General features: G+C 39.4%; 1 protein-coding gene across 1 annotated transcript; it reads right to left on the bottom strand.

The window, feature by feature from the left end:
* Nucleotides 1-1131: 1131 nt before the first annotated feature.
* LOC130197595 (retinal homeobox protein Rx2-like) lies at nt 1132-16417 on the bottom strand. Its single transcript, XM_056420345.1, has 4 exons — nt 16264-16417; nt 15256-15740; nt 5053-5315; nt 1132-4698 (listed from the first exon to the last, which is right to left on the bottom strand). The coding sequence occupies exons 2-4, from the start codon at nt 15539-15541 to the stop codon at nt 4261-4263; spliced, it is 987 nt and encodes a 328-aa protein (XP_056276320.1). The 5' UTR covers nt 15542-15740; nt 16264-16417; the 3' UTR covers nt 1132-4260.
* Between the last annotated feature and the right edge of the window lie 438 nt (nt 16418-16855).

The following is a 16855-nucleotide window of genomic DNA, read 5'->3' as shown; positions in this document are numbered from 1 at the left end:
GGAGTGGGAGGATGGGGAGAGAGTTCAGCTTCCTAACAGCTTTGAGACAAGAAGTGACGAGGGCAAACGCAGGCTGGGCTCTGGACAAAATCACTCTGCACAACAAGGTGCTGAAGAAGGCACAGGAGGAGGTCACAGCCCCACCTACCGTGAGTCAAAAAACATTGAGATGATGGCATTACAGCAACTAATAATTACAATTAGAATACTAGCTCTCAAATGCAGCTCTAACTTGCATGTATGATGAACTTGGAGGGACATTGCAATAAGTATGATAGTATTGTCTGCTTATTTTGATTGTGAGTGAACAATTATGTGCATGCATTTAGTTCAGGTCATTCACTCATTCCCTTATAAATCAGACAGGATGTCAACATGTTTACATGCCATTCATATTATATACAATGTTAAATTAACATTGTTCACTCATCTTCATAGCTTACATAAACAGTGAAAATTCTGAACACCTACTCACCGTTGTGAAAAATGGTCCCCAAAAAGCACATTAAAAACCTCTAAAATGATCATTATTTAGTGCTCTCAAACTAAGACTGACAAATCCACCAAGAAGAATAAAAGAGGCGAATGGACAGAGGGATTAACACCCACACCCTCAGAGGACTCCATGTGGGGAGGGACCCATAACCACTAAACGGGTTAAGATACTACAATTATCCGTTATCAAACAAATGATCTACACAGACATCACAGCACCAACGTCCATGCTTGTTCTGGATGCACAGGACCTGATGCAGCCGCGTGGCTTCAAACTACAAATCCCGTCTACTAAGGACCGGCTTGTCAAGTTGACAACATGTTGCTGCACTAAATTCTGATCTAATATGTATTATAGTTCAGGTATAAACAGACTCTTAATGGTCACTCCCCATATAGATGTGGCTTCTAACCAATCAGGAACATGAGAAAGGTGTTCTAATGTACACAAGCTAAACAGAGGTGTGATAATCTGAAGCACATTTGTGATTTTGGGCTAAACTAAATATATTGAATTGAATGACCTTAATCATTTGTCGTCAAGTTAACAAAATAATGTGTTAAAACTGCTCATAATCTCACCGTTTCTAAAGTTACCAAAATTATGCAATAGCAATGAGGACTCGATACAGTCTGTAATTTTTGAAAACCCCTTTTATTAAATATAAAATGGCAAAGAGGAAGACACTCTAGCCAGTTTGTCTACATCGTGTTGTCAGTCTGGCTACATTCAGCACTCTTTTTTTTGTTTCTAACAGTCCGTGTTAGTTTAATTAGTAATTCATTAATCAGTTAAAGTTATTTTTGAGTAACGAGTATTCGTTATTCAAAATATTGAATTTTAAAACCTAACCATTAACATGTGTGCTAGTGAATGCGAAGCACATGTGTGACAGGCGAGGGAGGGAGTGCTTACTGGGACATATTTTTAAAGTGACACTGACAAAGACGAGCAACTGACGCCAGCCATCATAATCCCCCCACCCTTCAAGTGATCCACAATTATGTCAGTGGTGGAAAAGCGTGTCTTTTTGAAAAATGTTCGAAATCAAACCCAATTAATTCCGCTCCTTTCCCTTAATTATTTCCAACGTGGACCACGTCCCCTAGTCAGCCTGTTAACCAGAGCCGGGGCCCCAGCAAAGGTCACGCTTGGCCAAGCAAAATAACACAATAATGTTCTGAGGGCCTCTCGAGTAAATTCTGGGTGTTGTTGCATTTACTCTTTCCGACATAGGTTTGGTGAAAAAGGATTATCACTAAATATAGCACATTCTAACACTGAGGCCAAACTGCTGAGGCAAATATATTTAATTAATATGCTTAACCTGCAAAACGGAAGGGTAGCAATTAGAAGCTGGGAAATGGGAGAAAAACTTGGTAAAAAAAAGGAATTTAGGTTCAAATAAAATCTTATCCTGGCTCAATTATTTTTGTAGTGAGGTGCAAAGAGGTTTATTATTCCATCTGCCCCCCTGGTAGCTCAAGTGGTGCTCTGGTGCAGTGTTATCAAATCAAATAAACATAAACCTGCACACAAAAGAGTTGTTCTTGCCCTGAGAGAATCTTTGCACACCATTGTTTCTTTGCAATCTAGTGAACGTTTAACATCTCATAATGCCTCTGTTTCAGTATCAAACAATTTAATATCCCAACCTTCAAATACATTTGACTACAGATACAATCTGTGAAGCATCTGACAGAAGAAGCATCTTATTGAGCAACAATATTACATTGTTGAGCACTACAAGTACTCAAATGCTAAATAGACCTTTTTACAAACCTGCATCTAAAAACACATTGGACCAGCTAAACTAAACCAGGCGACTGGAGGGCAATTATAATGCGAGCCCTTGTGGCCTCTGCAGCCTCCTGACACCCCTGGATGGGCCTGATGGAGTGGAGCTTCATCTGCCTAACGGCTTGGCAAAGCTCCACAGGCCTGGACGAGCACAACAGGCCTCCATCAGGCCGACGCTCTCCGTCACAGCTTACATGGCCTATTGTACAGAAGCGCTCATTAACGACACTCAGTCATGTCGCTAGCTCACTAATGCATGTGTAGGAAGAAGAAACAATATCCACAATCAAAGTGCTTCTACAGTGGTGCTACTGTAACGTTATTCTGTTTTGCACATGGACAAAAGAAAAAATCACATTGTGAAAACTTTATGAAAAAAATAACTTTAAAATAATAAACATCTTGACACATTTATGTATGTGTGTGTTTTCTAGAGATGTTCTGTTTTATTTCTTTGGCGTTTTAGACCACTGTTGTCAACAGGGATTGTAACAATATCAACAAAAGAAAACTCTAAAACTGACAGTGTGGTTGTTGTCATTTCTAAAGGCCATGATATAGAGATACTGTTCTGAAGTGATGTAAATATTCCTCACACTTTAATCCAGAGGGGTCTTCCAGTTACAGACAATAGCTCCTTAAAGCATTAGTCGGTAAAACCTTCAGGTAAGGAATGATAACGAGCTTAATGACATATTATTTACTAAGATAGTGGAAAACACAAGTAAAATGCATCGCATGTTACTCTTCCCTTGATTCCATTCGATGAGATGATTTTGACCTGTTTCAAAAGCCAGAGAGAAAATGTTAATAGTAAAATGTACTTTGATAGCCTAGCACCCTTCTGCATAATGTGAATGCACACACACCAGATAAACACATACAATTTGAACACGCAAGCAATATTTTCATGAATGTATGTCTCTGTCAAAGGTGATTTGCTTCTGCTTGTGGTTTAATAGTTACATCAAACTGCTACATCCCAGGTTGGAGAGGCTGCCAGCACAGATTAACTTTCTAACTCTTAAAAGGATTTTTCAGGGGCATCTGAGGCCATTCTGTCTATGGCTGAGAATCCGGGGTTAATCGCTTTAAAAGCAGTAATTAGGTGTTAAGAGGTATGTGTGTCTGTTTAAATTAGCCTCCCAACCAGATTACGCTCTGTGATTTCCGATAACCTCCACCATCAGGGCTCAATGCTCGCTAAAAGGCCAGTTTAATGATTTAAATAAGACGCATCACTTTTGGACCAATCAAACTTCAATTCAAGTGGGAGAAGTGTCTTTAAAAAAAATAAACCTGAAGAGAAAAAAAATAAAACCTGAAGATATACTAGAACATTCTGGGCAATAACTACACTCTTCAGAACAAAATAATAGATTCAAAATACTAAAAGAAAAACCCCAAAAATAAGACAAAGGGGGAAAACTTCTTTGAACAAAACCAAATTAATCCTAACATTTTCTAGTTCTGACAATCTAGACACCAGTAAATTTACAACACACAGCACAGTGTTCATTAAACCCCATGAGCATATTGTCACTTCAGGGGAGCAAGACGGTCATACACGTAGGTTCATGTATAGAGAGTTGAGGTCAGTATTACATTTATTTAATCTTTCCAATAAAAAGGATTGCCGACCGCAAACGTTGCTACTTCTGACCACATGGCTCTCATGTATTTCAGTTTACCAGCACTGTATCACCTCTGTCAGACATTTACTGAATCAATGTTGACACAAAAGTGTGAAAACAGAGAGAACGTTCGATAAACAGGAGTCCATTTCCAAACCTTCTGAGTTGAACCAAAATAAATGCCTGTCAGAGATTTGAATTCAAATTTCCAGTCAAGAAAATGTCTGACTTCTTCTGCGTCACGTCTTCGTCATACAGGAAACAGTGGAAAAGCAGTTTGTAAACATTCATGGGAGCAGCTCAAAAATCTCTCCAAAGTGGCTCGTCAGATCACATGTGCTGCCAGGTTTTATCCATGGACTGAATGTGCTCTTTGGCCTTCATCCTGAGCGCTGCGATGCTCGAACACCTGTCGTCCTCCATCGGGTATTTATCGTTGAAGCTGGGTGGGCACTGGTAGGAAGGAGGGCCCATTGGCTGCATGCCTTGGACCATCCCAGGTGGGGTGTTGAGATAGCTGTGGCTTTGATAGGCAGGCTGCAAGCCCTGGGGTGAACCCATGAACCCTGGAATGGTATGCATGGGTGTAGCACTGGAGATGGGCGAGGTCAGCCAGGGGTCGAGGGGCATGTGGTTGGCCACTGGCCCGACGCTCGGAGGCATCGGAGGACGATTGAAGAACAACATGGGGGAATCGTGGAGCTTCATAGTGCTCGTGTCCATCTTCTCTTGACGTCTCCACTTGGCCCTGCGGTTCTGGAACCACACCTGGACAAAGATAAATTAATTAAGAATTTTAACAAGTTATTCATTGTGGAAATAAATGTATATACATATATATATATATATATAAATAACCTTTAGATAAACTTAGTCTAACACATTTGGAAACGTTGTTCTCCAAGTTAAACTTAACCCAAAAGTGTATAAACGGTTCTTACAGCTGGATGCAACATGAAGTATAGAAAACGATAATATGTTATGTTAAATTATAAATTATTTTAGGCCTAATTAGCCATAACTTTCAGTTGCTGTTTCTGCTCAGCACAGCACAGGCCATGTAACCAGTACCACTACCATGTGCCAACATCTTATACCATAAGGATATCATATCGCCCTTACCTGAACACGAACCTCGGGCAAGTTCACCTTCATTGCCAACTCCTCACGGCTGTAGACGTCAGGGTAGTGGGACTTTTCGAAGGCTCGCTCCAGCTCGTGGAGTTGATAGGTGGTGAAGGTGGTCCGGTTTCTTCTGTGTTTCTTTTTTCTGTGCTCTTCTTCTGTAACGGCCTCTGGAGACTCTTCAGCAATGTCCTCCTCCTTCTGCAGGTTACTCATTTCTTCATCACACTTGTCTCCGGAGAATAGGTCAGATTCTAAAATACACATGAAAGTATACATATAGTATAAGATGAAAGAAAGTTGAGTTTATCCAATCACACATCCATTCATTCACATTTTATTTCCATTGCAGTTTTTAAACATCGAAACAAACAAACAAAAATGTAAGAAATAATGAAATGTTTGGTATTATTAGTTTATGTAGGTAGATCCACTAGATCAGCTGTCCTTTCTGTAGACTTCATCACTGTTTTGGGTTCTTTATAATGTCCACGTCACTCACTTTTCTTATCTGTGCTTCTTGCAATCTTCCGTTTTCCCATGATCTAGATTTACTCTTCTGTCTCTATCCATTGATCCCGGGTCGGTCGTAGCTTTTTTCTAGCTATCGGCAATATTTTGACGAGATACCTATCCCTTATTTACACATTTTCTTATTTGATATGTAAATTACACCAGTATCATGCAGCTCATACGATAATAATAATTATTTCACAAGAATTATCTGCAATTTTGTGGATTTTTGTATCTTTTCAATTTTTTGCCAATCCATTATCCATCCATACCGCTTATCCTTTTTTTTTTTGTGTGTGTCTGCCAATCCTCATCTGGAAAATGTATAACCTTTTTTCTTTTATATATTTACGTAATAAATTTACATTTTAAACAAACAACTGGTGTGCAACTGGTATCAAGCCAGTAAGATTGGCCTTTCCATAATAATAGTGCAACACCTCGTGTGACAAATTAAGCCAAGACAGAACCGTTAAACTTAAATTATTTCTAATAGCCAGCAGGGGGCTCTGGCTGTAAAATGATTGTATAGAAGTCTGAGAAAATGACTCAACTTCTCACTTGATTTATTTCCTCAGTAAATATTTTGAACATGAGTTGATGATTTCCATCAGTAGTCTTTTTTAATACATCATGATGTGCATTTAGCAAATTATGTTCCTATTTAGAATAAAAGAGACAATTAAGCAGGGTATGCCTGATAGGGTCTTACAACTGCCTTTCACAGGGTGTCTTCAGGTCATGAAAGTTAATGGTATTCGTTTTGGACGCCTAAAAATGTTATATTCTGCGTTCGGTTGTACTTAGCTCCACCCTCTTGTTTCACTTTTGTTTGCATTAAAAAAAAGGGGCGACAGCCAAAAAACAAGCTGTTGACAGAAGTCTACACCTGAAAGCCTTTGGTTTTCTAAAAAAAAGTCGGTCAGCAATTATTCATACTGAATAAAAGGTTTTGCCACTTTGCCAACTTGTTTCAACCAAACATTTAGTTACCAGCATTAAACATGTCTGACCATCTGTTCCAACAATTAAGTGACTTATTTCATTCAGCCTGGAGACTCCCCTTATAGCTGGTTATTTAAAATCAAATAATTCATGAATGCATTATACCTGATCTACCATATGTTGTCTTTTGCCTACGACACAAATATGTCACCAGAAGAAAACACCTTTACTTATGTGTGATTTCTGATAATTTCACAATATATATAACATTTGAACATGCAGCTCTGATCAAAAAGTGAAATCCTAACTCATCTCCTCATGATAAAATAGCTTAATGACCTTTGTACAGACCTTTGGAATTGCAAACACCAGGGGTTGGGCAAGTCCACATGACATCAGGTCTTTCACTGAATTCTTCCCTTGCAGTAATCAGAGTAACAGATGCTACCAGTTAAACCTATGATTCCCTACCTCCTCTAATCTAATAAGGGACTTAAGTTGGCTTCTGCACAAATTGAGTAAACAGTCATAGTCCAGATTGTGTCTTCCAAGACGTGGATGTAGAGCAAGTGAGACAATAGTGAACTGCACCAAAGCTCGTTAATCATACCAAATTGTGTAAGGCAATATGGTCAACAGATCAATAAAAAATCTTTGCTTTCCGGCAAGTTTGTGAACTCTTTAAAGCATGATTGTTTTAAAGGTTCCACCACGAGACAGAGCAGTGTGATGGCTTTTATTACCAATTTAAAGTTACTGCCCTTAATTTGATTAGAATTTGAAGGAAAAGTTGTTCCTCATCAGCATTCTTTGTCACGGTGGTAATGACGCCCGAGCCCGCCGCTCGGAACTCACTAAAATTAATGTGGAATCGGTGTGTGCTTATGCCAAGACGTTGTCGGACACCGTAATTTTCTCTGGCCCTCTCCCAAATTTGCAGACAGACGAATTGTATAGCCGAATGTCGTCTTTCAACCGCTGGCTGTCGAGGTGGTGCCCAGCGAATAATGTGGGCTACGTAGACAACTGGAAGACTTTCTGGGAAAACCTGCTCTGATGAGCAGAGACGGCATTCATCCCACGCTGGACGGAGCGCCTCATTTCTGCGAATATGACCAAGTTGATCACCGGACTTAATCTATGACAACCCAGGGTTCAGATCAGGAACCGGGAGCAGAGTTGTAGTTTAACACCCTTCTCTGCTCTTCCATTCGAGCAGTTACCCACCCTTGACTTTAGAGTAGAGACTGTGTCTGTCCCACGGCCACTTCAATTAAATAAATCAAAAGTAAGCAGAAGAGGAGTCGAACAATAACCTTATACAAGTTAACACAATTATTTCAGCAGTGCAACAAAATAGGTCTATTAAATGTGGTCTCCTAAATATTCGATCTCTGTCATCTAAAGCTGTGTTACTGAATGATTTAATATCAGATAATCACATTGATTTATGTTGCCTAACTGAAACCTGGCTGAGCCATGAAGAATATGTCTGCCTGAATGAATCGATCCTCCAAGTCATATTAATACTCACATTCCTCGAGGCACCGGTCGAGGAGGTGGAGTAGCAGCCATCTTTGAATCGGTTTCATTAATTAATCCTCAACCAAAATTACACTACACCTCATTTGAAAGCCTTGTTCTTAGTCTTTTCACATCCAACCCTTGGAAATACTCACAGCCAATTCGATTTGTGATTCTGTACCGGCCACCAGGTCCATATAATTCAGAGTTTATATCTGAATTTCAGAATTTATATCAAGTTTGGTTCCCCAGAAACCGATAAAGTTATTATTGTTGGAGATTTTATTATCCATGTGGATGTTGATAATGATTGCCTTAGTAAGTGCTGCATTCATCTCCTTGTTGGACCTCCGATTGGCTTCTTCTGTCAGGAGAGTACAGAACCCACTCACAGCTTTGGGCCACACGCTATCTTGTTCTTACTATGTATGCGTTGACATTGAGCATTTGAACGCCTTCCCACAGAATCCTCTTCTGTCAGACCACAAACTCATAATCTTTTTAATTATACTACCGGAGTGTACTCCGTTAGTCAAAAGTTTTTACACTAGATGTTCAACTGATAGTGCTGTATAAATTTAGAAGAAGCGTATTCCTTCTGTATTTGATTCGATACCACGCCCTCAATATAACAGAGAACTCCTGGTCTAATCTTTAGTCCGCCCCCAGATTGATCATCTTGTTGACAGTGCCAGGCTCCTGAGAATGACACTGACTCGATAGCCCTCTCTGAAGAAGAAGACAGTGAGGAAGAGGAGGTTTGCTCCTGGTATATCCCTTCAGACCCGCAAACTGAAGCAAACGTCATTTAAAGCTTGAACGCATATGGCGCTCATCCAATCTCTCAAGAATCCCGCTTTAGTTTGGCGAGATAGTCTTAAAACATATAAGAAGGCCCTCCGTAATGCCAGAGCAGCCCATTACTCATCAATACATAGAAAAATAAAACAACCCCTAGGTTTCTCTTCAGCACTGTAGCCAGGCTGACAGAGAGTCACAGCTCTGTGGAGCCGAAAGCATTCCTCATAAACCTTTAGTGGTAATGACTTTATGAACTCTTTAATGAAAAGATTTTAACTATTAGGACAAGATTAATAATCTCTTTGCCCATAACCATGTGCCAATTCTGTCCTCAAGTGGAATGGCCTTGGAAACCGCTTGCATGCCCTGGTGTATATTTGGAGGATTTTCTCCCTATCAACCAGTGACCAATTATTTCTCAACGGTTTCTCACTCCCAAACACGCCTACTCCTGTCTCGGGACCCCATCCCGACGAGGCTGCTTAGAAGACGTTTTGCCTTTAATTGGCGGCTCTCTATTAGATATTATCATCAATGTGTCTCTGCTAACAGGCCACGTACTCACACTCCTTCAAGGTGGCTGTTATTAAACCCTCCTGAAGAAGCCCACTCTGGGATCCAGAGGTATTACACCACAGACCGATCTCTAACCTCCCCTCCCTCTCCAAGATCCTTGAGAAAGGGCTCGCAAATCAGTTGGGCGGCTTTCTACATCATAATAGTTTATTTTGAGAAATTTCAATCAGGATTTGAAACACCAGCACCGACTATCCGGTGAAAATTACAATGACTTAATGGCAGCAGATAAAGGACCTCTCTGTCCTGGTCTCAGACCTTAGTGCTGCATTCGACAATTACTGACCATGACATCCTGTTACACAGACTGGAGCAGTCGATTGGCATTTCAGGCACGGCACTAATTTGGTTTAAATCCTATTTATCAGATCGATCTCAGTTTGTATTTGTAAACGATGACGCCGATAACCACCAACGTTAATCACGGAGTTCCACAAGGTTCTGTGCTTGGACCAATTTTATTTACCTTATACATGCTTCCTTTGGGCAATATTATCAGGAAACACTCCATAAACTTTCATTGTTATGCAGATGACACTCAACTATATTTATCGATAAAACCAGAGGAGAGCAACCAACTCTGTAAAATTCAAGCATGTCTTAAAGACATAAAACATGGATGACCTGCAACTTCTTGATGTTAAACTCAGACAAAACCAAGTAATTTTAATCGGCCCTGAGCACCTCAGAGATCAATTATCTGGTGATGTGGATTCTGTAGACGGCATTGCCCTGGCATCCAACACCACTGTAAAGAATCTTGGCGTTATCTTTGATCGACTTGTCCTTTAACTCCCACGTAAAGCAAATCTCAAGGACTGCATTCTTTCATCTACGTAATATTTCAAAAATCAGGCACATCTTGTCTCAAAAGATGCAGAAAATTGGTTCACGCTGTTACATTCGAGACTGGATTACTGCAACTCCTTATTAGCAGGCTGCTCTAATAAATCTCTTAGGTCCCTCCAGTTGATCCAGAATGCTGCAGCTCGTGTTCTGACTAAAGCTAAGATAAGAGATCACATCACTCCAGCACTAGCTGCTCTGCACTGGCTCCCAGTAAAATCAAGAATCACTTTTTTTTTTTTTTTTTTTTTAAGGAGCTTGTGTACCATATTGCCTCACTAGAGAGCTACGCCAAAAAAAAAAAAAAAAAAAAAAAAAAAAAAAAAAAACCCCCCCCCCCCCCCCCCCCCCCCCCCCCCCCCCTTGACGGAGTTTATAGTTAGGGCTGAACAGGTTTGCTCTTCTTCTGTAACGGCCTCTGGAGACTCTTCAGCAATGTCCTCCTCCTTCTGCAGGTTACTCATTTCTTCATCACACTTGTCTCCGGAGAATAGGTCAGATTCTAAAATACACATGAAAGTATACATATAGTATAAGATGAAAGAAAGTTGAGTTTATCCAATCACACATCCATTCATTCACATTTTATTTCCATTGCAGTTTTTAAACATCGAAACAAACAAACAAAAATGTAAGAAATAATGAAATGTTTGGTATTATTAGTTTATGTAGGTAGATCCACTAGATCAGCTGTCCTTTCCGTAGACTTCATCACTGTTTTGGGTTCTTTATAATGTCCACGTCACTCACTTTTCTTATCTGTGCTTCTTGCAATCTTCCGTTTTCCCATGATCTAGATTTACTCTTCTGTCTCTATCCATTGATCCCGGGTCGGTCGTAGCTTTTTTCTAGCTATCGGCAATATTTTGACGAGATACCTATCCCTTATTTACACATTTTCTTATTTGATATGTAAATTACACCAGTATCATGCAGCTCATACGATAATAATAATTATTTCACAAGAATTATCTGCAATTTTGTGGATTTTTGTATCTTTTCAATTTTTTGCCAATCCATTATCCATCCATACCGCTTATCCTTTTTTTTTTTTTGTGTGTCTGCCAATCCTCATCTGGAAAATGTATAACCTTTTTTCTTTTATATATTTACGTAATAAATTTACATTTTAAACAAACAACTGGTGTGCAACTGGTATCAAGCCAGTAAGATTGGCCTTTCCATAATAATAGTGCAACACCTCGTGTGACAAATTAAGCCAAGACAGAACCGTTAAACTTAAATTATTTCTAATAGCCAGCAGGGGGCTCTGGCTGTAAAATGATTGTATAGAAGTCTGAGAAAATGACTCAACTTCTCACTTGATTTATTTCCTCAGTAAATATTTTGAACATGAGTTGATGATTTCCATCAGTAGTCTTTTTTAATACATCATGATGTGCATTTAGCAAATTATGTTCCTATTTAGAATAAAAGAGACAATTAAGCAGGGTATGCCTGATAGGGTCTTACAACTGCCTTTCACAGGGTGTCTTCAGGTCATGAAAGTTAATGGTATTCGTTTTGGACGCCTAAAAATGTTATATTCTGCGTTCGGTTGTACTTAGCTCCACCCTCTTGTTTCACTTTGTTTGCATTAAAAAAGGGCGACAGCCAAAAAACAAGCTGTTGACAGAAGTCTACACCTGAAAGCCTTTGGTTTTCTAAAAATCGGTCAGCAATTATTCATACTGAATAAAGGTTTTGCCACTTTGCCAACTTGTTTCAACCAAACATTTAGTTACCAGCATTAAACATGTCTGACCATCTGTTCCAACAATTAAGTGACTTATTTCATTCAGCCTGGAGACTCCCCTTATAGCTGGTTATTTAAAATCAAATAATTCATGAATGCATTATACCTGATCTACCATATGTTGTCTTTTGCCTACGACACAAATATGTCACCAGAAGAAAACACCTTTACTTATGTGTGATTTTTGATAATTTCACAATATATATAACATTTGAACATGCAGCTCTGATCAAAAAGTGAAATCCTAACTCATCTCCTCATGATAAAATAGCTTAATGACCTTTGTACAGACCTTTGGAATTGCAAACACCAGGGGTTGGGCAAGTCCACATGACATCAGGTCTTTCACTGAATTCTTCCCTTGCAGTAATCAGAGTAACAGATGCTACCAGTTAAACCTATGATTCCCTACCTCCTCTAATCTAATAAGGGACTTAAGTTGGCTTCTGCACAAATTGAGTAAACAGTCATAGTCCAGATTGTGTCTTCCAAGACGTGGATGTAGAGCAAGTGAGACAATAGTGAACTGCACCAAAGCTCGTTAATCATACCAAATTGTGTAAGGCAATATGGTCAACAGATCAATAAAAAATCTTTGCTTTCCGGCAAGTTTGTGAACTCTTTAAAGCATGATTGTTTTAAAGGTTCCACCACGAGACAGAGCAGTGTGATGGCTTTTATTACCAATTTAAAGTTACTGCCCTTAATTTGATTAGAATTTGAAGGAAAAGTTGTTCCTCATCAGCATTCTTTGTATCATTATTAACCGTAATATAGCGAACTCTGGATTAAACATGAAACTCTTTATGCAAAGAAGTCACTTTGTGGCTTTTTCATAATTATAATGACTTAGGACAAGGTATAAAGCACCATGAATGATGGGGGTAGTTTACAATATCAGTCATGTCTATGGAGCAAAAATGGTCCTGATGATCATGTGTTGTGGAAAGAAAATTAAGCTTAATTAATCAAAATCAAACTTGCACATTGATGGGAAGTTAAAAAAAATCAAATTTTGCCCCAAGTTCAGTATAAAGTCCTGCCAAATGTTGCTTTAGTCTATGAATCACTTAATAGTCGCATTATGTTTTTCATTGGTGGAAGCTACGTCAATATTCCATATGTCAGTTCATATTAAGACGTTCTTTGTTACACCCAACAAATACAGAAAAAGTTATGTGTCTTTGGGTTATTACAAAATCTGCAGTTCTCGTGTGTACATAAGATGTATATGATTAGCCGGCCATTTTCATGCATGGACACTGAGAGAAGATATGAGTTGCAGTTGATCATGTCCATCCGGCAGCATTACATTGCATTCAGCAGGGATTTTATTGATTTTTGTCCATAGATTATATCAAAAAGTATAGCAAAATTGCCTTAGATCATATAAGCGTACAGCAGGTGAACGTCATGCCTATCGAAGGTGTTAGTACAATATTAGCATACAAGTAGTCGTAACAGAGAGAACTAGAATGGGCACTCGGTAGAGCGCATACCTTCGCATATCACAAGATTGGGCATTGAATTATGAACATTTTGGCATTAGTTGCATGCCAATTGGACAAAAATGTATCGTGCTATGGTAAAAAAAGAGTTTGACCTTTCCATGACCTTGACCTTGACCTTTGACCCGATTGATCCCAAAATCTAATCAAATGGTCCCCGGATAATAACCAATCATCCCACCAAATTTCATGCGATTCAAGAACATTTTGACCTGTTCATGACCTTTGACCTTGACCTTTGACCCGATCGATCCCAAAATCTAGTCAACTGGTCCCCGGATAATAAACAATCATCCCACCAAATTTCATGCGATTCGGTTCAATACTTTGAGTTCTGCGAAAGATTTTGACCTGTTCATGACCTTTGACCTTTGACCCGATCGATCCCAAAATCTAATCAACTGGTCCCCGGATAATAAACAATCATCCCACCAAATTTCATGCGATTCGGTTCAATACTATTTGAGTTCTGCGAAAGATTTTGACCTGTTCATGACCTTTGACCTTTGACCCGATCGATCCCAAAATCTAATCAACTGGTCCCCGGATAATAAACAATCATCCCACCAAATTTCATGCGATTCGGTTCAATCCTTTTTGAGTTCTGCGAAAGATTTTGACCTGTTCATGACCTTTGACCTTTGACCTTTGACCCGATCGATCCCAAAATCTAATCAACTGGTCCCCGGATAATAAACAATCATCCCACCAAATTTCATGCGATTCGGTTCAATACTTTTTGAGTTTTGCGAATAACACGCATACAAATAAATAAATAAATAAATAAATAAATAAATACACGGCGATCAAAACATAACCTTCCGGCATTTTCAATGCGAAGGTAATAAAGACTAAAGTATGCTACAAACGACTTCCCTTATCAGATTCAAGTTGAGCTGATTTTCAGCTGGCATGCACAATACCAGGGCCGTGGCACTGAAACTCTCAAAGGGAATGTAACCTTTATTCATATTGGTAACTAAATGTGAGTAAAGTGAAAATAAGATCTGAAACACCAAAACTGGAAGATGTGTTTATAATGATGTACAAGACCCCCTCTGGTCACCCTGCTGCCGTCTGGCCAGCGCTACAGAAGGACTCGCTAGGAGCCTTCAGAGCTTCTTTCCTCAGAATGTGAAACTCCTAATCTTTCCTGCACCATATAATATAGTTGTTTGTTTTTCTGAAAAAGCAAAATAGGACGATAAACCATTGTGTTGTATGGAAATAAATGAAGCCGTGTAACCGCCACGTTCCACATCCAGTACATTTGCAGCCATAATAAACGTAGTTTAAGTTATTTAACTCAGATCAAGCTTCATATAGATTAAATTATATTTTAGAACAAGCAGACACAGAGTGATATATTTTAAAGCAACGTATGGGTACAGTTAATTGTAAAATGAGGATGCAGCAGAGTAGCTGGGACACTTGTGCGACTGGGAAACATTACTAGGCTTTTATTTCATCTTTCTTTGGCTGCCTCTGTATTTCTGTCGTCGTACTGTAAAGTGTGTTCTCCGTAGATGAAGTGGATAAATCTTAATTCACAAATATATGTAGTACTTTGCTCTTCCATTTCCACTCAGTAACGTGTTTTAAACCAGACAAATGGCACCATGGGAAACTCACAGCTCTACTTCCGCTTGTTGTACAGATTAAGACAAAAGTCTCATTATGATCCTGCATTAGAGGAGTTTTGTGCCAAATAGTTTCTTTTCTGAAAAAACTCACCATGGTAGGAAGAATGTTGGGAGCTGTCACCCAATTCTGGAAGGTGCCCATAGGGATCTGAGGGGACGTGCTTCTCAGGGTGCTGTGTGTTTTCAACGTTGGCTTTGTGGGTGTCATCATCCCCTTCCGAATGGAGTAAAGGGTCCTGGTCCTTAGTGAAGCCCAGTATAACATCAATGCTGTGGACCCGGCCTCCACCACTTTGCCCAGCACCTTTTGCCATGTCATAGTTGTCCAGGCAACTGTCGTCCACTATTCCCAGGGTATCCATTGACAAATGCATTCGAGCCTTTTGAGACACCTTTTCTCTTCTTTGTCAGAAAAAAACAATATGCTTCCAAGTGTGACAAAGCAGGGCAGTTGTTGCACAGGGCGATTGTTCACGTGAAATGGAACAGATTTATGTGAAGCGCGAGGGTCGTGTCCTTCAAGGAGACCGAATATATTGTTTACACAAAAGCCGAACTAATACACATCTTTGTCTGCAAGGGAATGAGAGAGAAGAAAGAAGACATCACTTTAGACATTAGTCATGCCAATGTGATACATGCATCAGTAGGCAGGGTCCCTTGTTTTGAATATTAAGATGGATCCCTTTAAATAGTGAGTGTGACTATCCACAGTAACTTCTAAAAGTTCATAAAGTTATGCTATGTTAGTAAAATATCCATTATGATGAATAATCAAAACATACACAACTAAGATGTAGAAAGAATTCAAAGAAAGAATATTATTATATAATTGTTGAGCCTTTTGTGTCTAGAAAAAGCAATCAAACAATCCATTTGGATTTATACATCTAAAATCTCAGCATCTACATTTTCTTTACACAAGTATGCAATTAATTTGGTTTGTAATCCACTCGGCGACATTCGAGAACATCTTGAGAGGCACCAAGTGCAAGCTGCACTCGGACAATATTTCCAATAAGCATTGTGGAAACACGTGTGTCAATACACAACATGTACATAATGCACAGTAAACAAGTTCATGAAGTAATCTTACCTTCTCTCAGATCCCACCGTCGGGCTACGCTACAAGCACGGTGTCTCTGTAGTCCATAAATTCACGAATGACACTCACAATCTCTACTGTAGGCACTTGTTACTCCCCGTTAAGTCCTTGAAATCCCCTGCACACAAGTGAGCAAAGAACCTCGAGTCCTGAGCAACCAGCACATGAAACGTCTTTCTCTCCTGACTCAACTCTCCTGAACCACACAGGACACCAAAGCTTGGGGGGGGGGGGGGGGGAATGGTAGTAAAACCAAAGGGTTTAAGAGGTTTATTAATTGGAATCCTTCCCCTTTAAGAATGACTGACAGTTGTTTTCTGGTCAAGTAATTGCTCCAAATGTGTCCTGCATTCAGACCACAGAGGGAGGCCATTGCTAATGAAGCCTCAACAAGACTTTCTTTCAAAAAATCTATTGTCTGAAAGATAATGGCTCGTACTGAGAGTTTTCGCTAATCCCTTCATTATAAACAATATAAGGGAGAAAAGACACAGAGATGGACATTTAACTTGAATGGGTACACACTGTAAAGACTTGTATTTAAGAAATGTTTTCATCCAAGTGGGCACTTAACTCTTTATGA

This window comes from Pseudoliparis swirei, chromosome 8 (genome assembly GCF_029220125.1).
Source record: "Pseudoliparis swirei isolate HS2019 ecotype Mariana Trench chromosome 8, NWPU_hadal_v1, whole genome shotgun sequence".
NCBI lineage: Eukaryota > Metazoa > Chordata > Actinopteri > Perciformes > Liparidae > Pseudoliparis > Pseudoliparis swirei.
This window is presented reverse-complemented; position numbering and strand designations above follow the sequence as displayed.